Source organism: Rhinichthys klamathensis, unplaced genomic scaffold (assembly GCF_029890125.1).
Source record: "Rhinichthys klamathensis goyatoka isolate OS25496 unplaced genomic scaffold, OSU_Roscu_1.1 h1tg000295l_1, whole genome shotgun sequence".
NCBI classification, from domain to species: Eukaryota; Metazoa; Chordata; class Actinopteri; order Cypriniformes; family Leuciscidae; genus Rhinichthys; species Rhinichthys klamathensis.
In genome coordinates this window covers 756,537-777,386 of record NW_026606814.1, presented here as the reverse complement: position 1 = coordinate 777,386, position 20,850 = coordinate 756,537, and the positions used below count along the sequence as shown (strand labels likewise).

Sequence of the window (20,850 nt, the reverse complement as noted above, 5' to 3'; positions counted from 1 at the left end):
GATATGGCTCTGGGTCTTCTACAAAGAAGTCATAATCATCTACAAAGTCCGCCATTGCAAATGATCTGCAGTTTGCTAATAGCACAGGTAGTAAAAGTCACGTTGGTTGTATTGACGGAAATGTCAGAGGGAGGGGGAGAGGAAGCGGGAGCCGGGACTTTTCACGAGTGAAGATATTATTGCGCCAAGTCGAAGTGCTCAAAAGCACTTGTTATGGTATTCCGCCATACAATATAGTCATCAATTTTAAACGCTTAGAAAAGCGCAACGGTTTATTTTGTGTCACCAGCCCAGGTCAAGTTACACTACTCGAGTAACTGTGTTTACATAGGGAAAACGTGGAAGTGTTTGGTCGCTTCTCTGCTTGGCCCATATTTAATGCATGGGCTAAGCTAAGTGCTAACATAGTTTTGGGGCAATACAGAGCGATATAGTGCACGCACTGAGACGAGAGAGGTATGTATCAACTCGTCTTAGTTAAGGGAATAACATGGTTTAATAAGAAAAACTGGTGGGGTATCCCTTTAAAATAGCATCTGAATAACGCGCCACTGACTTTAGACTAGGTTTTTCCTGGTCTGTGGCGGAATTGTTTTCTGAAACTCCAAAAGAGCCCCAGGGAACGTTTGCACCGGAACAAGCCTCCTCCTTTCGCTGAACCACCCCCGGGAGTGCAAGTTCATTCCCTAATTTACCAACGTGCTCCTGTAGAGGGAAAAGTCCTCTGTGCGTCGGGTGCAAAATAGGAATGATACATGCGTCGGTGTACAAAGTCAATTGCGCTGGGTGCAAGATAGGGCCCTAGGTCTACATTTGAAAATGCAAAAAAGCCACAAAAAAATACACTCTTATCAAAACATGGCAAACTCGTCTCAATATCTAAAAATTCTGTCAAAAAAGTTTTCAATCCAACATGAACATAGTCAATCATAGCGCAATGACTGTCAAAATACTTAAAGTTGATGGTATTACAAAAACTGCATTAATTGTCATGTTTCAGTTCTACCTGCATATAATAGACAATATGAAATCTATTGTTTTTTTGTAATTCTGTTTCCCTTTACTGTAAAACCATTCTACATTTTTAGTTGGTAAAACCTTTATTAGCAACATGAAATTGCTGTCAGTGATCAACAAAAAATCCAGCATACATGGCCTTTGGTCCAACATTTTCATTTTCCCCCCTCTGCACCGTGTTGTACTGCATCCATATACAAAACCAATTCAAAGAGTCCTTTTTTGAGCTATACTGTTGTTTCACCAAGTGTGTCGGATATGAGTCACTTTTAAAAGATGTAAGCTGGTCGTAAAAAGATAAAATAAAATTAGATATAGTCAACAAATTGAAATTGAGCATCAATACCTGCAGTGTAAATGCGGCTTGTGTTGTAATAATATTTTGTCATGCTTTAAAGCAGTGCATTATTTTGATGTGTTGACTAACAAGCAAGAAAATTGCTAACCGCACTCTGAATTCAGTCCAGACTTAAAAAGTCTAGCAATTTTTATTTTATTTTATAACCTGCTTGGTGCAAAAAGTACAAAGTGCACGTGAATAAAAGCTAAGTAAGAGCAGATGTTCCAGCACAGGTGAGGGTGACAGTGGGAAAGAGAGTTTTGGAGGGACATTCAAATGTCATTTGACTTAAAAACAGCACATCATTGGCTACCTTAAAGGGTTAGTTCACCTAAAAATTCTGTCAGTAATTACTCACCCCCTTGTTGTTCCAACCCCGTAAGACTTCCATTCATCTTCGGAACACAAATTAAGATATTTTTGATGGAATCTGAGAGCTGTCTGACTCCTTAAGGCTGCAAGGTAATTTCATCTGCCAGCCCAGAAAAGTAAAAACATCGTTAAAATAGTCCAAGTGACTACGGTGGCTCAACCTTAAGTTTATCAAGCGACTAGAATACTTTCTGTGCGCAAAAATAAATAAATAATAATAATTACTTTTTCTTCGGTGTGGGCCTCTGACATGAGTTCATGAGAGCGCCACGACGCATGCGCAAGAACTGAGAAGATGAACAGACTCATTTGATTTTTGGGGGAGTTCTCTGGTTTCGAGCCAAATACACATAACCTTTACTTTATTTAATTATATGTAAGTGTAAATTTGTAAATACATTATTACCGTCCTCATGTTGGACTGACGCTGTGGGCAGACAGTGCTGGGTTTATTTTATTTACAGAATATCAAAAATTTGCTACCTCAAAATTGTTTTTACAATTGGTATTAAAAGTGGTATCACAGCTCATTCCATGTTAAAAATGTACCGTCTCCCCTATTTTTAGTTTTTTTAAGTGTTTTTGAGCTTCTGAAAATTATGAAGGTCTGAATATTGTTGATTTGTTTGTGCCAGTAAAAAGTATTTAAAAAACAAGTAAAAATATAACATTTGCTATATTTAGTAAGACATTTATACCCCCCCCCCCATAGCAAAACTGAATCAGAAATATAAAATTACGTCATTAAGTTGAATAAAGCTATTTAATTTGGATGTTACATGACTGAATTGATCAGGGCCGTGCCCTTCTGCCCTCATCAGCTGAGGTGCCCCTCTCGCCCCCCTCCCTAACCCTCCAGAGGATTTCCATAAAAACGTTATGTTATCGCTCCAGAATTTTCGCACGTTAAAAAATAAAAACGACCTCACGTTATGTCAATCACACTTGCACACTGCCTCCGAAACTTTCGTCCGTCATAAAAAAAATCTAATCGGGTAAAAATCTAATAGCCTAGCAGTAGCCAGCAGTTTGAATGGAGTTTGAATGGTGTTTTGACAATTCAGAGCCAACGAATCACGAATACGAAAAAACGCAGTATGCAATGGCCTTTAATCTGTGTTTTTTTCTGTGCGTGCACACACACAAACACACACAACCCGACGCATGCAGCCCTGCACATAGACAGAGCAGCGCGCAAGGACTGAATTGAGCTCTCTTTCGCGTCTGAATGGACAAATACACACAACATTATGTCTAAATGTCCGTTTTGGAGAGGATTCACTTAAACGCAGTCAGTTATGTCTTTACAGAACGTACAGTTGTGAGAATATCGGATGTGCATCAGTGCAATTGGATCTGCACACTCGGTCTTAAAGTGACAGTGCGTAATAAACCTAATGCCGTCTGTGCACTTAATATTAATCAAACAACAAAATAAAAAGAGAAAAGCATTCACTGCTCTTTAATAGCTTTAATAAGGATTAATTATATTTAATTCATACAAATAAATATGTCTGCTTGAAAGAATAAAGAATGATGTATGTGAGACTTTAATTTTAAGATGTCACAGTGCTAAATATGTGTCTGTATTGCATATTCAAACTTTAAAAATTATTAATATTATCAGGTTAATAGATGTTTTCTACGGGAATATATAATGGGTTTGGACATTTTAGAGAAATTCTAAATTAATGCATTACAATTTAACACTAAACCCATTAAATTTTAGTCGACTAAATCTACTGTAGATTTAGTCGACTAAAACCTTATTGTATTTCGTCGACTAAAACTAAAACAATTCAGATGACTAAAATATGACTAAAACTAAATGGCATTTTAGTCAAAAGACTAAGACTAAATCAAAATTTGCTGTCAAAATTAACACTGATCTAAATGAATAGTACCTTAGTATATTAGGTTACAATGGGGCTAAAGGCACACCCTAACATTTGCTTTTCACATATGATTGAGAAAAATATATGTTTGAAAATTGATGGAGCAACAGATTTTGTGTGAAAATAAATCATAAAGGTGGTTTGTTAGTTTAAAAATCGTATTAATGTATGAGGCGGCAAGGAGGTATAGCCTACACACGGGGTAAAACCAGCACAAAAGACACATAGTATTGATACAAATACTTTAGCTAAATTAATATACTTTTAATAATCCCTAAGTTGATAGTTTATAGGTCAAACTCAAAATGGGGGGGGGGGGGGGGGGGGGGGGGGGTGTCACCATCGTGTATGTTGTCAGTCAAACTCCTTATAGTGCCCCCTTTTTTGGTTTAAGCCACTGCCCTTCAAAATGTCTGTGCACGGCCCTGGAATTGATAGCTCTTCCATGATCAAAAATATGACTCCTGTTAATATCCAGCGCTAGGTGGCGCAGTGAGTTCTCTGCATTCTAGAACTGCCGTTTATCAATCTGAAAATATCATGTAAATAGTTCAGATGATTTGAGCTGCAGCTTCTGACAGATGAGAGCTCGATCATGATGGTTTATTATCGTTTATACTGGACGCTGTGGATGTTGTCGTGTTTTGGTAACTTTTCAAAACTTAAAACCGTGTCTTGAATATCTGTAGCCTATTAAATAACTAGTTAGTCCTATTTTAATGATGTAGTCCTAGTAATTGCAGAAAAATGTCTGCCTTATAAACAAAGAAAAATTACAGTAGTTCTAGTAGTTAATTGCAGGACAAAAAAAATGTAGTGTGCATTTAGTGCAATTGTAATTTTCATTCCTTTCTTTTTAAAACACAGGACAATATTTCGGTCAAGATCTGCAGTTTCCTGATCCGGCTAATAGAGCAGTGGGAGAAAGCGTGAAGCTCGCCCCTGATAACCCACCCCCCTCCACATCCATTCTTATAGCTCAGTGGTCTTTTACTTCAACTTTTATTATTTCAGTAGCATCTGGTGTAACTACAGTAAACCCCGCATATCAAGGCAGAGTCAGTGTGGACATCAACACTCTCGCTCTGGAGCTGCAGAATCTGAGACGGAATGATTCTGGAATATACGAACTCAGAGTAACAACTAGTGCTGGAGAGACACTTATAGGAGAAACTTCACTACAAGTGTTTGGTGAGTGTGTTTGCTAAAACTAGGTAATATGATGCCATAAAAAATCACATGTGCAGGGTAAGATTTGTGAAATTGTAGCCTACTTATAAGATTGCAAGCGTAAATTACATTTGCATGCGCAAGAGAAGATTTGTAAAAGTGTAAATCGCCTTTCAAGTGTAAGAAAAAATATTTGCAGCATTAACTGTTATTCGTAAGTGCAATTCATGTATTTTGAAGCTGCAGCGGCACGGTTTTAGCTAATGCGGCCAAAAGCATTGCAAGCCTATGAACAGCAATTTGCAAGCAAAAACAATAGAGGCAGGAACTGCAAAACAGATGAATTTCGTAAAATCAAACTTTGTGTAAAAAAATAAACTGTTGCAAATGTCTTGTTGTGTGCAAGGGGCAAAAAAGTTACCGAAAGTCACTACAAAAAATATGTCGTTTTATCGAGAAAAAATGTGTCGTTAGTAGCCTACAGGAATATAAGTTTTGGATATAAACACTGTCGTAACAATCAAAATAGAGCAAATCAACTTTTGAAAGTAACTTGACACTTCAAATAACGATTGGATCGATTACATAAGTGGCTGTTAAAGGGGTCATATAATGGTACCTGCACTTTTACAAGTTGATTGTACTGAAATGTGTGTTGGCAGTGCCTGTACACAACCATCATATAATGATAAAAATCCATCCAGTGTTTTTGTTTTAATCTCCTTATATGTTTTCCCCTGCCTCAAATTGAGCCGTTCGACCGTGTGACGTCACACGCTCGGAAGCCCCTCCCACGATTGTTGATTGACAGGAGCGAGTCAACACAGACCCGCCCTCGCTTGTGAACCAGCTGTCAATCATAGTCTGCGTGGACAGGCGCGGTCATTGTTGTTGATATGCTGGAGCACTGTCTATGAGCAGAACGGCGTCTAAGCGATTGTGGTGTTCTGTTCTTGGGTGTAATAACGAACACAGCAGTCATTTTAATGTTCCTAAATCCGAACCGCTGAAGGGATGTTGTTTTCGAAGGGAATATTCCCCACGAGCAACGTCAATGCTTTCATGTTTGCGCGAATCATTTCACACACCAGACTGCTTTATAAACGAGGATCAGTATAAAGCTGGATTTGCTAAGAAGCTGCTCATGAAAAAGCATCGGTACCAGATATTCGTGTTCCTGCTGAACCTCCAGAAGAACGGAAGTGAGTGTAACGTCTTATTAAACTTTATATTAATATATTAATCTTTGCAAATCGCTAGCTGCACGCTTCACAATGAATGCGTCTATGTTTACACTCAGGGTACATTACGGCATGTTTTCTATGTATGATGTTCTCAATATAATTTATAATCCCACGTTTATACTGAACAACGCGTTATAGTTATTGAGTTACAAACGGTGTACACAGAACAGAGGGGCGGAGTCAGCAAAGCTCATGATCATTTAAAGTCATATGCACTGAAACGGCGTGCTGAAAACAGAGCTGTTTTTGACCAGGTAAAATAAGTGTTTTCTTACAATACTAATGAGAATTTTTAATTAAAGTATATTACAAACTTTTAATTTAGACCCTAAAGAATCATATTAGCTTGTACAAAAATGGCATTATATGACCCCTTTAACAACTGTATTTGTCATTGAATCATTCATTCAAGAGATTTGTTCAAAAACACTGCTTCATCCAGGCAAAGTCTTAATGAATTAGTCATTGAATCATTCATTCAAACAGTTTTTTAAAATAATTCATTCAGATTAATTAAATATTTTAAAGCAGTTATTAACATTTGTTAGAACAATTTTAGTAAATTAACATTTAGATTTTTCTAGCAATCTAGACATGAACAGATATGTGTTACTTTGGGCACTCTCGTGTCCCACGGATTTTTATTATTATTATTATTATTATTATTTTAATTATTAAAACAACAGACCTAAACTTTAAACATATCTACTATGAACATTTTAAAAAAAACATACAAATTATCTATAAACCTATAAAGACCTAAACAGTAAACTTTAAAAAAATATATTTATACATATTATATATTTTACAAAAATGACTACTTTCCCTCAGTTGTGGCATAATTTTCATTTCAAAAGTTTTAATCCAAATAAACGGGTGTTCAAAGTCTAATAGTCACTAATGCTCTGGACCACGATGTCTTGAAACATACAGCCTCCCTGGCCCCTGGTCAAGGGCCCCTGGTCAAATACATCCCTGACACATAGTTATCCATGCACATAGAAAAACCCTAATGTGAATTTTGATTTGATTTAGGATGTTTTTTTTTTGTTTTGTTTTTTTTTTACAGTTCCTTTAACACGTAAAAATCACGTTTAGGGTATTTGTAGTAAGTGTTATTTTTGTGGTATACTATTATAGTTTTTGTTTATATTTGGAATTCGATTTTATTATTTATTTGTTATCTATTATTATAGATTGTATTTTTTATGTCTTTATAGTTTTGATTAAGTTTTAGTTTATTTAGTGTTAATTATTTTAGTACTTGAATTTAAACTAAATGAAAATGAGAAATATTGCCTTAGCAACAATTTAAAAAATTTGTATTTCAGTTAATGTTTAATTCAAGTAATACAAATTTTGTTCTTAGTTTTAGATTTTAGTTAACAGTAAGTGCTTGCTAAATGTGAAAGACTCATTTTAGATCCAGTGTCTTTGTTCTTTCTCTCTCACACAGCAAAAATATATAATGTCAGTCTTGTTGGTCCAGAAGAATTATTAATAGAGGGAAACTCATCTGCTAACATCACCTCTGAGGGAACTGGCATCATCACCTCTGTGCAGTGGATGAAAGATAACAGTCCTCTGTCTCCTAGCAACCGCATCATCTTCTCACCTGATAACAGATCAGTGTCCATCAGTCCAGTGCAGAGATCAGACAGTGGGGAATATCAGTGTACTTATAGAAACCCTGACAGCTCTGTGACGGCAAAACTCCCCCTGATCATCAACTGTGAGTGTTAAACATTTAAACATCAAGATGATTTGAGCTCAAACCTGATGAAATATAGACATACTTCAGTGCTCAGTTTGTCCCTCTGACAGTGAGTCTCTTGTGTTTGTTCTAGATGGACCAGATGATGTTTCTATTAAGGGTCTGGATGTGGTGGATTTAGGGGTCAGTGTGTCTCTGTCTTGCTCTGCAAATTCTGTACCTTCTGCCTCCTTCAGCTGGAGGTTTAATGGAACAGACACCAATGTGACCTCAGACACTTTCACCAGAGATGAGACTGACTTCACACACAGTGGAGATTACGAATGCACTGCCTGGAATAGTGTCACAAACAGAAGTGCTTCACAAAGACATGCTTTACTAGTTAAAGGTAAGCAGTTATAATTATTGCTGTTCCACTGGACCCATACAGTTAGACTATTTGGATAACACTGGGAAAGCGTACCTTTTCAAAGCGGAAAAGCGCCATAGGGATCACAACAAATGGGTACCTTGCTAGCACAGGGGTCGACCACTGAGCAGACTTACGAGAGTTAGGCCTGGCGTCATATGTCTCCGCCACGTCTGACTGCCGAGGGTGGTGGAAGAACTGTCGCAACCACCGCTGCCGCGCTGTCACACCAACACCGGAAGCAAAGACCTCTTCCCGAAGAGCACGGCAGACACTCATAATCTTTACTCAAACAAACTAACCGCTTATCTCCGCAGCGAAAAGCTGAATGTGCGATGCATCCGCTTCCGTTATTTATACCCGGACAAGAGATGCAAATCTTGCACACCAATGTGCTGTGGCTTGTGTAGTTGCACCTTAATTTGCCCCTTATTCAACAAGTATTGGAAACATTCTTCTGAGATTTTGGGCCATATTATTGACATGATAGCATCACGCAGTTGCTGCAGATTTGTCGGCTGTACATCCATGATGCAAATCTCCTGTTCCACCACATCCCAAAGGTGCTCTATTGGATTGAGAACTATGGAGGCCATTTGAGTTTAGTAAACTCATTGTCATGTTCAAGAAACCAGTTTGAGATGATTCTAGCTTTGTGACATGGCGCGTTATCATGCTAGAAGTAGCCATCAGAAGATGGGTAAACTGTCTTCTGAATTTTCGGACCATTCTCTGTAAACCCTAGAGATAGTTGTGTGTGAAAATCCCAGTAGATCAGCCGTTTCTGAAATACTCAGTCAGACCAGCCCATCTGGCATCAACAACCGTGCCACGTTCAAAGTCACTTAAAGGGATAGTTCACTTTGAAATTAATTGTTGGTATGTTTTAGCTTACCTCAAGGGCATCCAAGATGTAGGTGTCTTTGTTTCCGCAGTAGTTTCAATTTTGATATTTTTAGGTCAAACCGTTCTTGTCTGTCAGTCATATAATGCAGGTCTATGGTCACTTCCTCAAAGAGCATGCACAGAGAAGTCCAAATTAAACATGATTTAATGACTCGTAAATGTAAGTACACATTGATGGGCTAAGACACGAAACGAGCGGTTTGTGTGAGAAAACGAACAGTATTTATATCGTTTTTACCTCTTGTAAACACAGCCACGTCCAAGTGATCTGAGGGCGCCGGCGCTTCGGTCTTTTCCGGCAAGCGCCGGAAGTGATCTCTCGCGCGTGTACGTCACTCATTGTTTACACAGAACAGAGATTGTAGGTAAGACGGCTAATTAAAATGGTACTAATTTGCGCTTATCCGGGATGTTTAAACCGTCGTAAAAGAAAACAATTAAAAAAAATAAAAAATAAAACAATTGTATGAGTGACGTACACGCGCGAGAGATCACTTCCGGCGCTTGTCGGAAAAGACCGAAGCGCCCGCGCCCTCAGATCACTTGGACGTGGCTGTGTTTACAAGAAGTAAAAACGATTTAAATACTGTTCGTTTTCTCACACAAACCGCTCGTTTCGTGTCTTAGGCCATCAATGTGTACTTACATTTACGAGTCATTAAATCATGTTTAATTTGGACTTCTCTGTGCATGCTCTTTGAGGAGGTGACCATAGACCTGCATTATATGACTGACAGACAAGAACGGTTTGACCTAAAAATATCAAAATTGAAACTACTGCGGAAACAAAGACACCTACATCTTGGATTCCCTTGAGGTAAGCTAAAACATACCAAAAATTTATTTCAAAGTGAACTATCCCTTTAAATCACCTTTCTTCCCCATTCTGGTGCTCAGTTTGAACTTTAGCAATATATATTCAATTTAATATATTACATTTTTTTTATATATTAAATTTAGCTGGTTTTTAAATTGGTTCTTTTAAAGGTTAAAGTGCATTAAAGTTTTTTATGTGCAGCACATGATGTTGGTCTGTTGTTTGTATCTTTGCCATAGTCGGTGGAGCAGGAGGAGGAGGAGGAGGAGGAGGACTGACAACAGGAGCGATAGTTGGGATTGTCATTGGAGTTTTAGTGGCAGTTGCAGGCATCTGTGGTCTGATTGTCTATTTAATAAAAACCAAGAAAATGTAAGTAATTTAAAATCACATCACAGCCTTAACACATTTTAGTGAATTTTGTCAGTTGATTTTGATTTTTGTGTATTTGTCACAACTTGTGTCTTGGTCTTTATATTATCTTTGATTTACAAAGCTGCATAAAGTCCTGATTGATAAAAATCCTATTTTTATATGATACTATTACCATATCAAGCTCTGTTTCTGAATTGTCCAATTACAGTCACTTTCCCTCAAAATGTGTTTATATTTTAGTAATATTTCATGCATAACAAAATGACCGTGGTCTCAGTGGATACTTACCGTTATACGCTGTCTTTTTGTGAGACATGTAGTAAAGATTAACAACTTTTAACAAAATGTGTTTGTCTTATACAGCCAAAAACAAAAAGGACAAGAAAGTGGAGGTATGTTCATATTTATTCATAATAATAACATGAGTATGATCTGATTGAAACAACACAACTGTTAACAACAGTTATAACAAGATTGACCGTGATAATGACCATTTATAGATTTCAGTATCAAACTCACTGAATGTTTCTTTCTTTAAACAGCTGCACAAAACATACAGGAGCATGTGAGTGACTTTCAAGTTTAGCTTTCTCATTTCCATTTTTACCTTATATTGACAAATTACTTTTTTTATAATTTGCTATTTGTAGCACTATGAAGGAATCATTGAATTGCAGAAGACTACTGGAGATGGAACCATTCTGGAAAATATGAGTGAAAGGAATGAGAATCGTTGTGAAAATAATGCCTATGAAAATGTAAAACATGGGTTTTCAAACAGACCAAGGGCTCCAACACCTCCACTAGGTGAGCGGTTTCATAATATTTAAATCTATTCTGTCCCATTTTATACTTTATATGTGTGCTTTGGTTACATCACAAAATAAGAGCTATTTATTCTGTCCTGCACTTGCAGACACTGAGGAAATCATTTGGTTATTTTATTTTATTACATTTGTTACATTCAGGTATCAAACCCTCTTCCTGTGCGCCAGCGAGGAAGTGAAGACACTGAAACATCTTCTGCATACTGCAGTGTTGTATCTTCCTGCATACTGCACATTTCACAGTTTATACATAAGTTGGGTATTGGTATTAAAATGTTTATTTGCAGGTCCATGTCAAATCGAGCACACAAATCACAGTAGAAAGCAGATTTAACAATTCTTAACAAAGTATTTTGGCTAGTTTGATTATATTTCCAGTGACCAACATAAGAATGTGGTTCATTCAGCTTTGTTGAACACATTTCAGAATCATAAAATCCTTTTAGATTTCCCCCCAACATCAATGTAGAAACTGTAACAAACATGCACACGATCCAACTGGTCCTGCTAATGTGTAAATTATTATCTGCAATATCTGATCAGTCTGTACTCAATATTCCTTTAAATGTTTTCACTATTTCAGTTAATTTTGATCTCTTCTGCAACACATTAAAACAGTCTTTAGGAAATCATAAGGAAAAAGTCATCCTCATTATTTTGTGCACTGGGCAAATAAATGAAGGTAAAACTGTGATAGTGGGTGATAAAAACAGAGGTTACATTCATCATTCACCTTTAGATCTGAACACCTTTAGACCTGAACACAGCATCACTCGGAAAAGAAATGAAGAAGTGACAAAAGTTTGGACTGTTATTTATATGGGAGTTATCTGATTGCCTTTTTTTCCACTATTATTTTTCAAAGAATACAACTACTAAAAATTACATTTAGTTCATCAGTTTCCCAAAAATAATGATTCATTCCTTGTTCATTCCACCTTCTGGTTCTGGTTTTCAGCTCTTTATACATGTTTTTATAAGGCTGCTGCTGTATTCTTCCTTATTGTTTGCAATTAACATGATAAGGATTTATCAAGACTGAGATATACTGATTTAAATTTTAACTTTGTGTTGAGTGGTGTGTTCATTACGGGTGGATTCTAAACACGCTGCAGGGTTACAAACCCCTCAAATTTCTACTTTTATCACCGCAACATTAATGTTATGAAATGTAATTAAACTTTTATGAAATTTTTATTTAGTCCAATTTATTTTTGTTGTAGTGATATAAACACAGTGTGACATTGCTAAGACATTGCTTTTTTCTTCTCTGATTGGTTTTCAGTGGATTATTGTAATGGATAAATTCTGAATAGGTAGTAGTGGGGTTCCTTGTGAACACTAAATAATTTTACAGCTGTCCAAGACATTAAGAAATATTAAAGAATATGGATTACAATCTGAGGCAACCTAAAAATACTGCTGTTACAATTGGGTTTTGTTAGATATTATTAGACACTTAACATTTTTTCACCACAGTACTCTCAAATAATGGATTGTGTTATGATGTGGGCAAAATTACATTTGAACCATTTTGGAGTAAATTACATCTGAAAATGCTAGTGCACATTTAACAAAAAAAAGTATTTAAAAAACAAAACATATAGTGTGACTGGCCATCTGTCCAGGGTGTTTGCCCCGCGTACATGCAGCCAAAAACACTATACGTCTTCAACATGGATAATAATGTCTTTCCTAATTGTTACATAATACATTTAAAACACAGATGCCTGTTTCGGTGTCCACATACCTGTATGTATTTTTTTTTCTTAATCCTTAATCTACACAAACAAGCATAAAGAGCATGCACAGTCTAGAGACATAAGTCATCAGAACTAAAGTGTTCCACACTTGCAGTCATGGCACAAAAAAAAAAACTATTTAAAAAAAAGTTTTGGAAAAAACATTATAGTAGCTGACTTTCTATCAATGCAATACAGTGCATGAGAATTGCATGGCAACCATCAGAGAGGTCTTAAACCCTGCTCCTGGAGACCACTGTCCTGCAAAGTTTATTTCCAACTTTGATTTTCAAGTAATCCTGAAGAGTAGCTGGTTCCGGTGTGTGCAGTGGTTCTCAAACTTTTTCGGTCATTCCCCACTTTGGACAAGGGGGAATTTTCAAGCCCCACCTGCCCCCATCGCCCGACACAATGCTAATGAAATACGTAACAAGCTTAAAATGTTCCAATTTATTGAAGTAACAAGTATCAGTATAGTAACAAGTTGTATCTAAATACAAACATCAAATAACAGCAAGTTCAAAAATAAAGAGAATGAAGTGCATCTGTGTCATAACTTGCATGAAATTCAAAAATAGAGAAAATAAAAGTGCCTCAAAAATAGAAAAGAAATAAAAGTGCCACTTTGCAATCTGTTAAAAAAAAAGAAAAGAAGAGAAATCCATTTGGCAAGACAGGTCTATTTATCCCTGCATTAGTGACTGCAATGAGCCTGTTTTGCATTGCACAATTTCTCAAAGCAGGGTTGCAGGCTTGATACTGCCACTCTCAAATCATGTTCAATGTTCAGCGGAATTTCATGTCTTGTCGTAAGCCACAACATAATGACGTCACATATTTTCCAACCCAGCCCTCAACCCCCACTTACGCATGAAACAGCTTCCAGCGCGCCTGGCCATCAGCGCGAAACATAGGCTACATATCTATGGGCGCAAAAGTTTGTTCCGCTACAAATAATATGCCGACGTCACGTCAATCATTATTTTGGGGGTGGGGAATTCCTGTTACTTGTTGTCGCCCCCGGGGGTGATCGGTCTAATAAGCGGCAACACACAGCTATAAGGACGGTTTGCTCTCACACGCGCTGCATTAATAGTCACACACGCGCGCGCGCGCTCAGTCACTCTCTACTCTAGTGCGCGGTCTTGCTCCAGATTCCGGGAGATTGGATCTCATTTGCGGGCGCCAAGGAGCCGCTATCAATATGCGGGAGACTCCCGGAAGATTTGGTATCTCTGGATAAAGATATAAAGGCATAAAAAGGAAAATGTCCTCCCGTTTGGCGCGCCCCACCTGTCACGTCTCTATTCCCCACCAGTGGGGCGCGCCCCACACTTTGAGAACCGCTGGATTAGGGTTTGACCTAAACCCTCCAGGACAGTGGGTCTTCAAGCTAGGCTTAAGACCTGTGGTTTACATCATGGGCTGTGTAGCATTATGCAATTTACAACAAAAGAAAATATAAATGTCTCAGAACATATTTTATGTATCATATTTCATAAATAACACAAGATTTTCCTTTTCTGTCAGTTTTTTTTTTCGTGAGTTTGAATTTGTGCAATGGATTGTGGGTCCAAATATTTTTATATTTTCCCCTCTCCATCCCTCAAATGGGCTTGCCACATATTGGAACTTTTCTTTGCATTTAAACATACCATATAGGCCTATAACCTGACAGGTCTGGAAGTCCTGATGCTCTGTATATATGGCATGGTCCATTCCTGCTCAGTTTACAATTAAACATTTCCCTTGCCACTCAAATACATTATGTGTATGAGGTCTATGTCAGAGTTGGGTGGTAGTGGACTGTTCCACTTCTACTACAAAGATTATTGGTCCCACTTTATAGGTGTCTTTAGGCTATTTAAATAATTGTATACAGTGCACATATTGTGTAGGTATCCTAAATGTTTTTACATTGTTATCTTTATGAAAAATAGTTTTTTTTAATTAATTAATTACTGTACAGCTGTAATTAATTTCTGTAATTACATTTATAATTAGGGGTGATCTGGGCACAAACTAATGCGGGGCTAGTTGTAACACATATGGTTCAAAACTTTACACACATGCTTGCATGAAAAACTTAGTGTATTTACTAGTAGCCATATCAACACTATATAGAGAAAAAATTGCGCCAAAAATAAGAAATCTTAGGAAGATATCACTCAACATTTATTTAACCATAGAAACAGTCAATTTCTTACCGTAAGTAAAAACCTCTGTTTTTCGTGTTTATTCAAAATTTGACAAATCTGATATTATTTTAATCTTATATCTGTTATTTAACAGTTGAGATAGTTCTTTAGCCCTGTAAGACCCAAATATAAAAAAATATATATATAAAAAAAAAATGTTTTCACCTGTCAGATGTTGTTGTAGGAGGCCTCTGATGCAAATAATGAAGGATTTTTTTTTAAATTATGTTTTAGTAAGTTTTTAAGGAAATGTAATATTGCAACGTTGGGCCTAATTGGGAGCAGAATTTCAACATTTGCACTCACACTGTCAGAACAAATAAGGGCTCATTTAACGTGTGGATTGCTTACATAGCACCATTACAGTAAATTTTATGAATAATAATAATCACCCAACAGTCATATTTTTATGGTAAATAGACTGCATTTGTATAGCGCTTTCACAGACCCAATGGCCACGAAAGCGCTTCGCATTTTGCCTCACATTCACCCATTCATACACTCATTCATACACCGACGGCGGTGTCAGTCATGCAAGGCGCCATCCAGCTCGTCGGGAGCAGCTGGGGTTAGGTGTCTTGCTCATGGACACCTCGACACTTGGTCAGGTGGAACCGGGGATTGAACCACCAACCTTCTGGTTTGTAGACAACCTACATGAACCACTGACCACTGCCCCATGAATGAATTAGAATTATGAATTAGAATTTATCAATTAGAATTTATTAAAAATAAACATAAACTATAAATATTAAATACAAAACAGATTGAAAACTGTCAAAGAAACAATGTCCAGTGTTCACTTGCAATGGTAGTCCAAAAGCAGTTCCTTTCCTCTGAAAAGCAGAGACAGAGATTGCACTTCCCGCAGAGCGTATTCGAATATCCTTTTTTTAGTGTCTGCAGGGTCCTCTAATTCTGAAATGAAAATAATAGTTGTAAGAGTTAGAGTATGTTCAAGTATAAATAATTTAAATGTAAATGAATCCTTATGTGATACATTCCCCTGAAGTCACACATTTCTAAAAGGAATATACAAACCCCCAGACCTCTTACATCCCCACATTCCAGAACATTAACACCTGTCCGGGAACAATGGACCATGCAACCCCCTATATGTCTGAACATCCAAACCTGTCCTTAAATAACCATCCTCCAAAGCACTCCACAAACAGTGTCTGCCTTGCAACAAGCAGATATTTGGGCAAACAAACAAAGCCCAGATTTAAAAAAAAAAAAAAAAAAACAGTTAACTATATATACTGCTAACATACAGGAACAATTTCAAATACTGGTACTGAAAGGACTTAAAACACTGCAACCAGAAATCATTTATTCATTTAAAATGATTCAAATCTGATCTAAACTGAAAATTATAACAGATAACAGATTTAGATATTGTGAATCATCAAATACATTATATTTCTGTAAGTATTTCTCCTATATGTGAACATTTGAGAAGTGCAATGTCTCCATGTAATGTGCAAGGTGCACATATACTATTTTGACTATTCTATCCCAACGTTGTAAAATTACAACAAAGACATAAGAAGCTAAAAATCTAATTTGATGCATTCCACAATAACCAAGTTTTTACATGAACTAGACATTCTAACAATGACAACAAAAATATATATATATTTCTGGGGTTTTACTTACTTCAATGTTGAGATATCCAGTCCAATGAAACAAGGAGATGCGCTTCCAGGAAATTTTGCAGGTTATGAGTTCATGACCTTATGGCAAGACCTATATACACATTCACTATCCAATGGCATTGTATGTAAATGTGGTTTTAAAAAAAAAAAAAAAAAAAAAAAAAACTTGCAGATGTGTTTTTGGAAGAGCTAAAAGTGATGTTGTAATTTTAGAACCACAGGTCTTACAGGGTTCATGCTGATCTAAACCGCAGACACTAGCCGGGTTTAAATCCTATTGAGCAGGTGGATCATGTAACACTGCATTACAATGAGCGAGCCCCTATTATAACTACTGTATGCTATTCTATTCTATTCTATTCTATACTTTCATGAATTCTATCGAGAAACCATGAGAAAAAGGTGACTAAAGACTAAGAGTTAATGTTCAGAAATGATTAATTATTATGTTTTGAACTGTGCTGCAAAGCAGTGTTTTGTAGTTTGTTTGTTGTCTAACTCAAAAATCAGTTTATTTTTAATTATTAAAAAATACATAGAAAAAAGTTAATAATTGTATTTTATTGAAAAAATAATTTTTGTCTTGTATATTTTTTTATTAGATCAGATAACATTTTAATCTGTCATATGGTCATGTTACAATATGCCCCTCACATGTTACAACATGCCCCACAATATGAAAAGAAAAAAGTATACACTGTATTAATAAAACAAAACCACATAATTGTATAGACATGTGGGAAATTAATGTGGGAATAAATCAATTCTCTGAACCCCAAGTGGATTTACACAAACTGAGAAAGTCAACAATTGTAAGGTTGTGCCCCACTCTCCCCTACACTGCTGACCCTTCCTGAGTCCTGACTGCTAAACCGAACAGATTGATCAGTAATCAATATGTTCGGTTTTGAGTTTTGACCGTTTATGAGGCTCTGAATTGTAGGCTTTTGTGTCTGAGTAGCCTATAGCCTAATGTAGTGAAAAATACAAACAAGTTATATTCCCGCCCTAAACAACATTACCACACAGTCTACCCAATGCATAAAGATTGAATCAGTAATACTAAAACATGTCTTTTGGTTGAATGCTTGTTAATTAAGAGGTTAAGTGATTGGAGAGAGAGATAATTTCCACGATCAAATCTAGATATGAATGTGTTAATATACAGCGCTAGGTGGCGCAGTGAGTTCTGCACTCTATATAACAGCAGTTTATCATTAACTGAAAACCGATGTAAATAGTTCAGATGATTCGAGCTGCAGCTCCTGGCAGATGAGAGCTCGATCATGATGGTTTCTCGTCGTTTATACTGGACGCTGTGGATGTTGTCGTGTTTTAGTGAGACTTTTTTAGAAAATAATTATGCTGTTTTATGCTCTTTTAGAAATGAATTATGCAAATTATGCTGTGTTGAATTTCTGTATAAAATAACGACACTGTTGTAGTTTAACTGCAGAAACATGTAAGTCTGCTTTTTAGTGAAATTGTTTTTCTCCCCCCGTAGGACCATATTTCGGTCAAGATCAGCAGTTTCCTGATCCGGCTAATGGAGCAGTGGGAGAAAGCGTGAAGCTCGCCCCTAATAACCCACCCCCCTCCACATCCATTCTTATAACTCAATGGCATTTTACTTCAACTCTTATAATTACAGTAGCATCTGGTGTAACTACAGTAAACCCCGCATATGAAGGCAGAGCCCGTGTGGACATCAGCACTCTCGCTCTGGAGCTGAAGAATCTGACACTGGATGATTCTGGAACATACGAACTCAGAGTAACACTTACTGCTGGAGATCAATTTACAGAAGAAACTTCACTACAAGTGTTCGGTGAGTGTGTTACTAAAACCTGGTTCAGCGTTTGATAATAAATTAGGCTAGGCCTAAAAGATTATTATAAGGAGATGATACGGAGGTGTTTAGCTAATATGTGAAAGATTTAAAAAGAAACATTTAATATACAGTAAACCATGGATGTTTGAAAATGGCATTAGAACAGTTTAAGTGGCTAACAGAAGAAGGCTACTAATGAGGTTTTTTAAATATTTCAGATATGAAATTCGAGGCTTGATTCGAGGCTGATTCGAGGCTTGTCTCAAACGACTTTTTGTCCAAAAAATCCTCAATTGTGTGGTGTCATTACGATTATTTTACTGCTCCCAATCGTTGGTTGTCAAACATGATTTTTACGACTCCTGATCGGGTATACACTGTGCGATTTTTGTCCGATTTTGAGCCGAATTCTGACTCGTGCGACTCGGGCCGTTTTTCACCTTGTCGTGTGTTTGTCGTGCAGTGTACTACAGGTCGCAGGGCTAGTAGCACCTCATTGCAGTACACGAGATCCAGGGGGCGGAGTTGTATCCAGATCTAAGGGGTGGAGATAGGATTAGGGGTGGGGTTAGGGATCAGGGGGTGGAGATGTGTAGGATTAGGGGTGGGGTTAGGGATCAGGGGGTGGAGATGTGTAGGATTAGGGGTGGGGTTAGGGATCAGGGGGTGGAAATAGGTAGGTTTAGGTATATGTAAGATGGGAGGAGTTGGATCCGGATCCAACTCCTCCCCCTGGATTTCGTGTTCTGCAGTGAGGACCATCTCCGCAGGGCCGGATTATCAATAGACGGGATTGGGCGAGTGCCCTGGGGCACCAGCCAATAGGGGGGCACCAAATGATTAAGAGAATGACTAAACCTTTAAAATAGTTTTCATATTTTGTATACATATATTATTTTGCTGGAAGAGATGCAGATATAAAATGAACAGTTAATGATAAAATATATACAGAGAAAATATAAAATATGCATATAAAGAATTGCGATTGGGTCAGGTCACAGTGTAGCCTGTTTCTTCGAAATGAAGAAAAGACAGAGACATCGATCAGCATCACCAGCAGAAGGTCTAGCAGCGAAAAATGCCTCAACCGATACTCAAGCAGCATGTTGTGAACAAAGGCGGTAGCATAACACAAAGTCTGGAAAAATGGTTCTGCTAAAGGCTTAAGGCTTATTTACCATTATTTCTGGGCAAATACTGTATGTGACTGTTCTCGATTTTAAATTTGTGCAACGGTTTTCTCTTTTAGATGGTTGGTTTAGGGATGCTTATTACATGCATAACTTTTGTTTCAATCGGACTGAATTCATTCCGATTGATGACTCTGAATAGTACATGAACGCTAAACATGTGATTGGGGTTGATGTGCACGTTTATACGCAAGCTTAAAGGTCCCGTTCTTCTCGATTTCATTTTTCAAACTTTAATTAGTTTGTAATGTTGCTGTTAGAGCATAAATAATACCTGTAAAATTATAAAGCTCAAAGTTCAATGCCTAGCAAGATATTTTATTTAACAGAAGTCCCCTTTCAAAGCATACAGCGAACGGCCGGTTTGGACTACATCTCTCTACTTCCTTTTTTAATGACGTAACTAGAACAGTTTTTTGACTAATCTCCGCCCACAGGAATACACAAAAAGGGGGCGTGGTCTTGTTGCGCTCCCACGGAGAAGAAGCACTTCAGCTGCACATGCATCTCCAATTTATGGTAAGAGGCGTGACCTTTCCGGGCAACGTGCGATATGCTGCTGTCGAATCACAACACAGGAACCGCTGGCACAATCAGAACTCGTTACGTATTTCTAAGGGAGGGACTTTAGAACAAGGAAGTCATCAGGCCGTTTTTTGGACAGTGAAAACAGCGGTATACAGATAAGTAAATTCTGTGAAAATACTGTGATTTTTACACGCGAAACATGAACACATGTTATATTGCACACTATAAACACAATCAAAGCTTAAAAAAAACATGAAGAACGGGACCTTTAAAATCGGAATAGTTAACGTTAGTATAGCCTACTGCTGCTCGAGTTTCTGTTTACGCATAATAGCTACCCATCTTCTACATTGGTTCTTTATTTGTTTTAAACAGATGGCTTAATATTTATCCATTTCTGGTTATAATTTGGGGATAATGAGCACATGAACCGTTGTTGTACCGTGTTGCTTATATTTGTCATAGACTGTAAAAAAAGATGGACGACGCCCCTTCGCTCTCTTCCATTGGTGAGAACTTAAAAAAAAAAAAATTATTGAACACCAAGAACAGAACAAAAACAGAATATATCTACAATGGCATTGGTAAATACAGGTAAATTAGTATTAAACAAGGCA

At 37.2% G+C, this 20,850-nt stretch overlaps 1 protein-coding gene across 1 annotated transcript in view; it reads left to right on the top strand.

Moving 5' to 3' along the window:
* Positions 1 to 4,221: 4,221 nt before the first annotated feature.
* The window catches only part of ceacam1 (CEA cell adhesion molecule 1), a 47,447-nt gene continuing 30,818 nt past the window's right edge, over positions 4,222 to 20,850 (top strand). Inside the window, exons 1-2 of the mRNA XM_056269982.1 lie at positions 4,222 to 4,271; positions 18,189 to 18,512. Of these exons, the coding sequence (XP_056125957.1) occupies positions 4,223 to 4,271; positions 18,189 to 18,512 (373 nt within the window). The 5' untranslated portion in view covers position 4,222. The remainder of the gene's footprint in view (positions 4,272 to 18,188; positions 18,513 to 20,850) is intronic.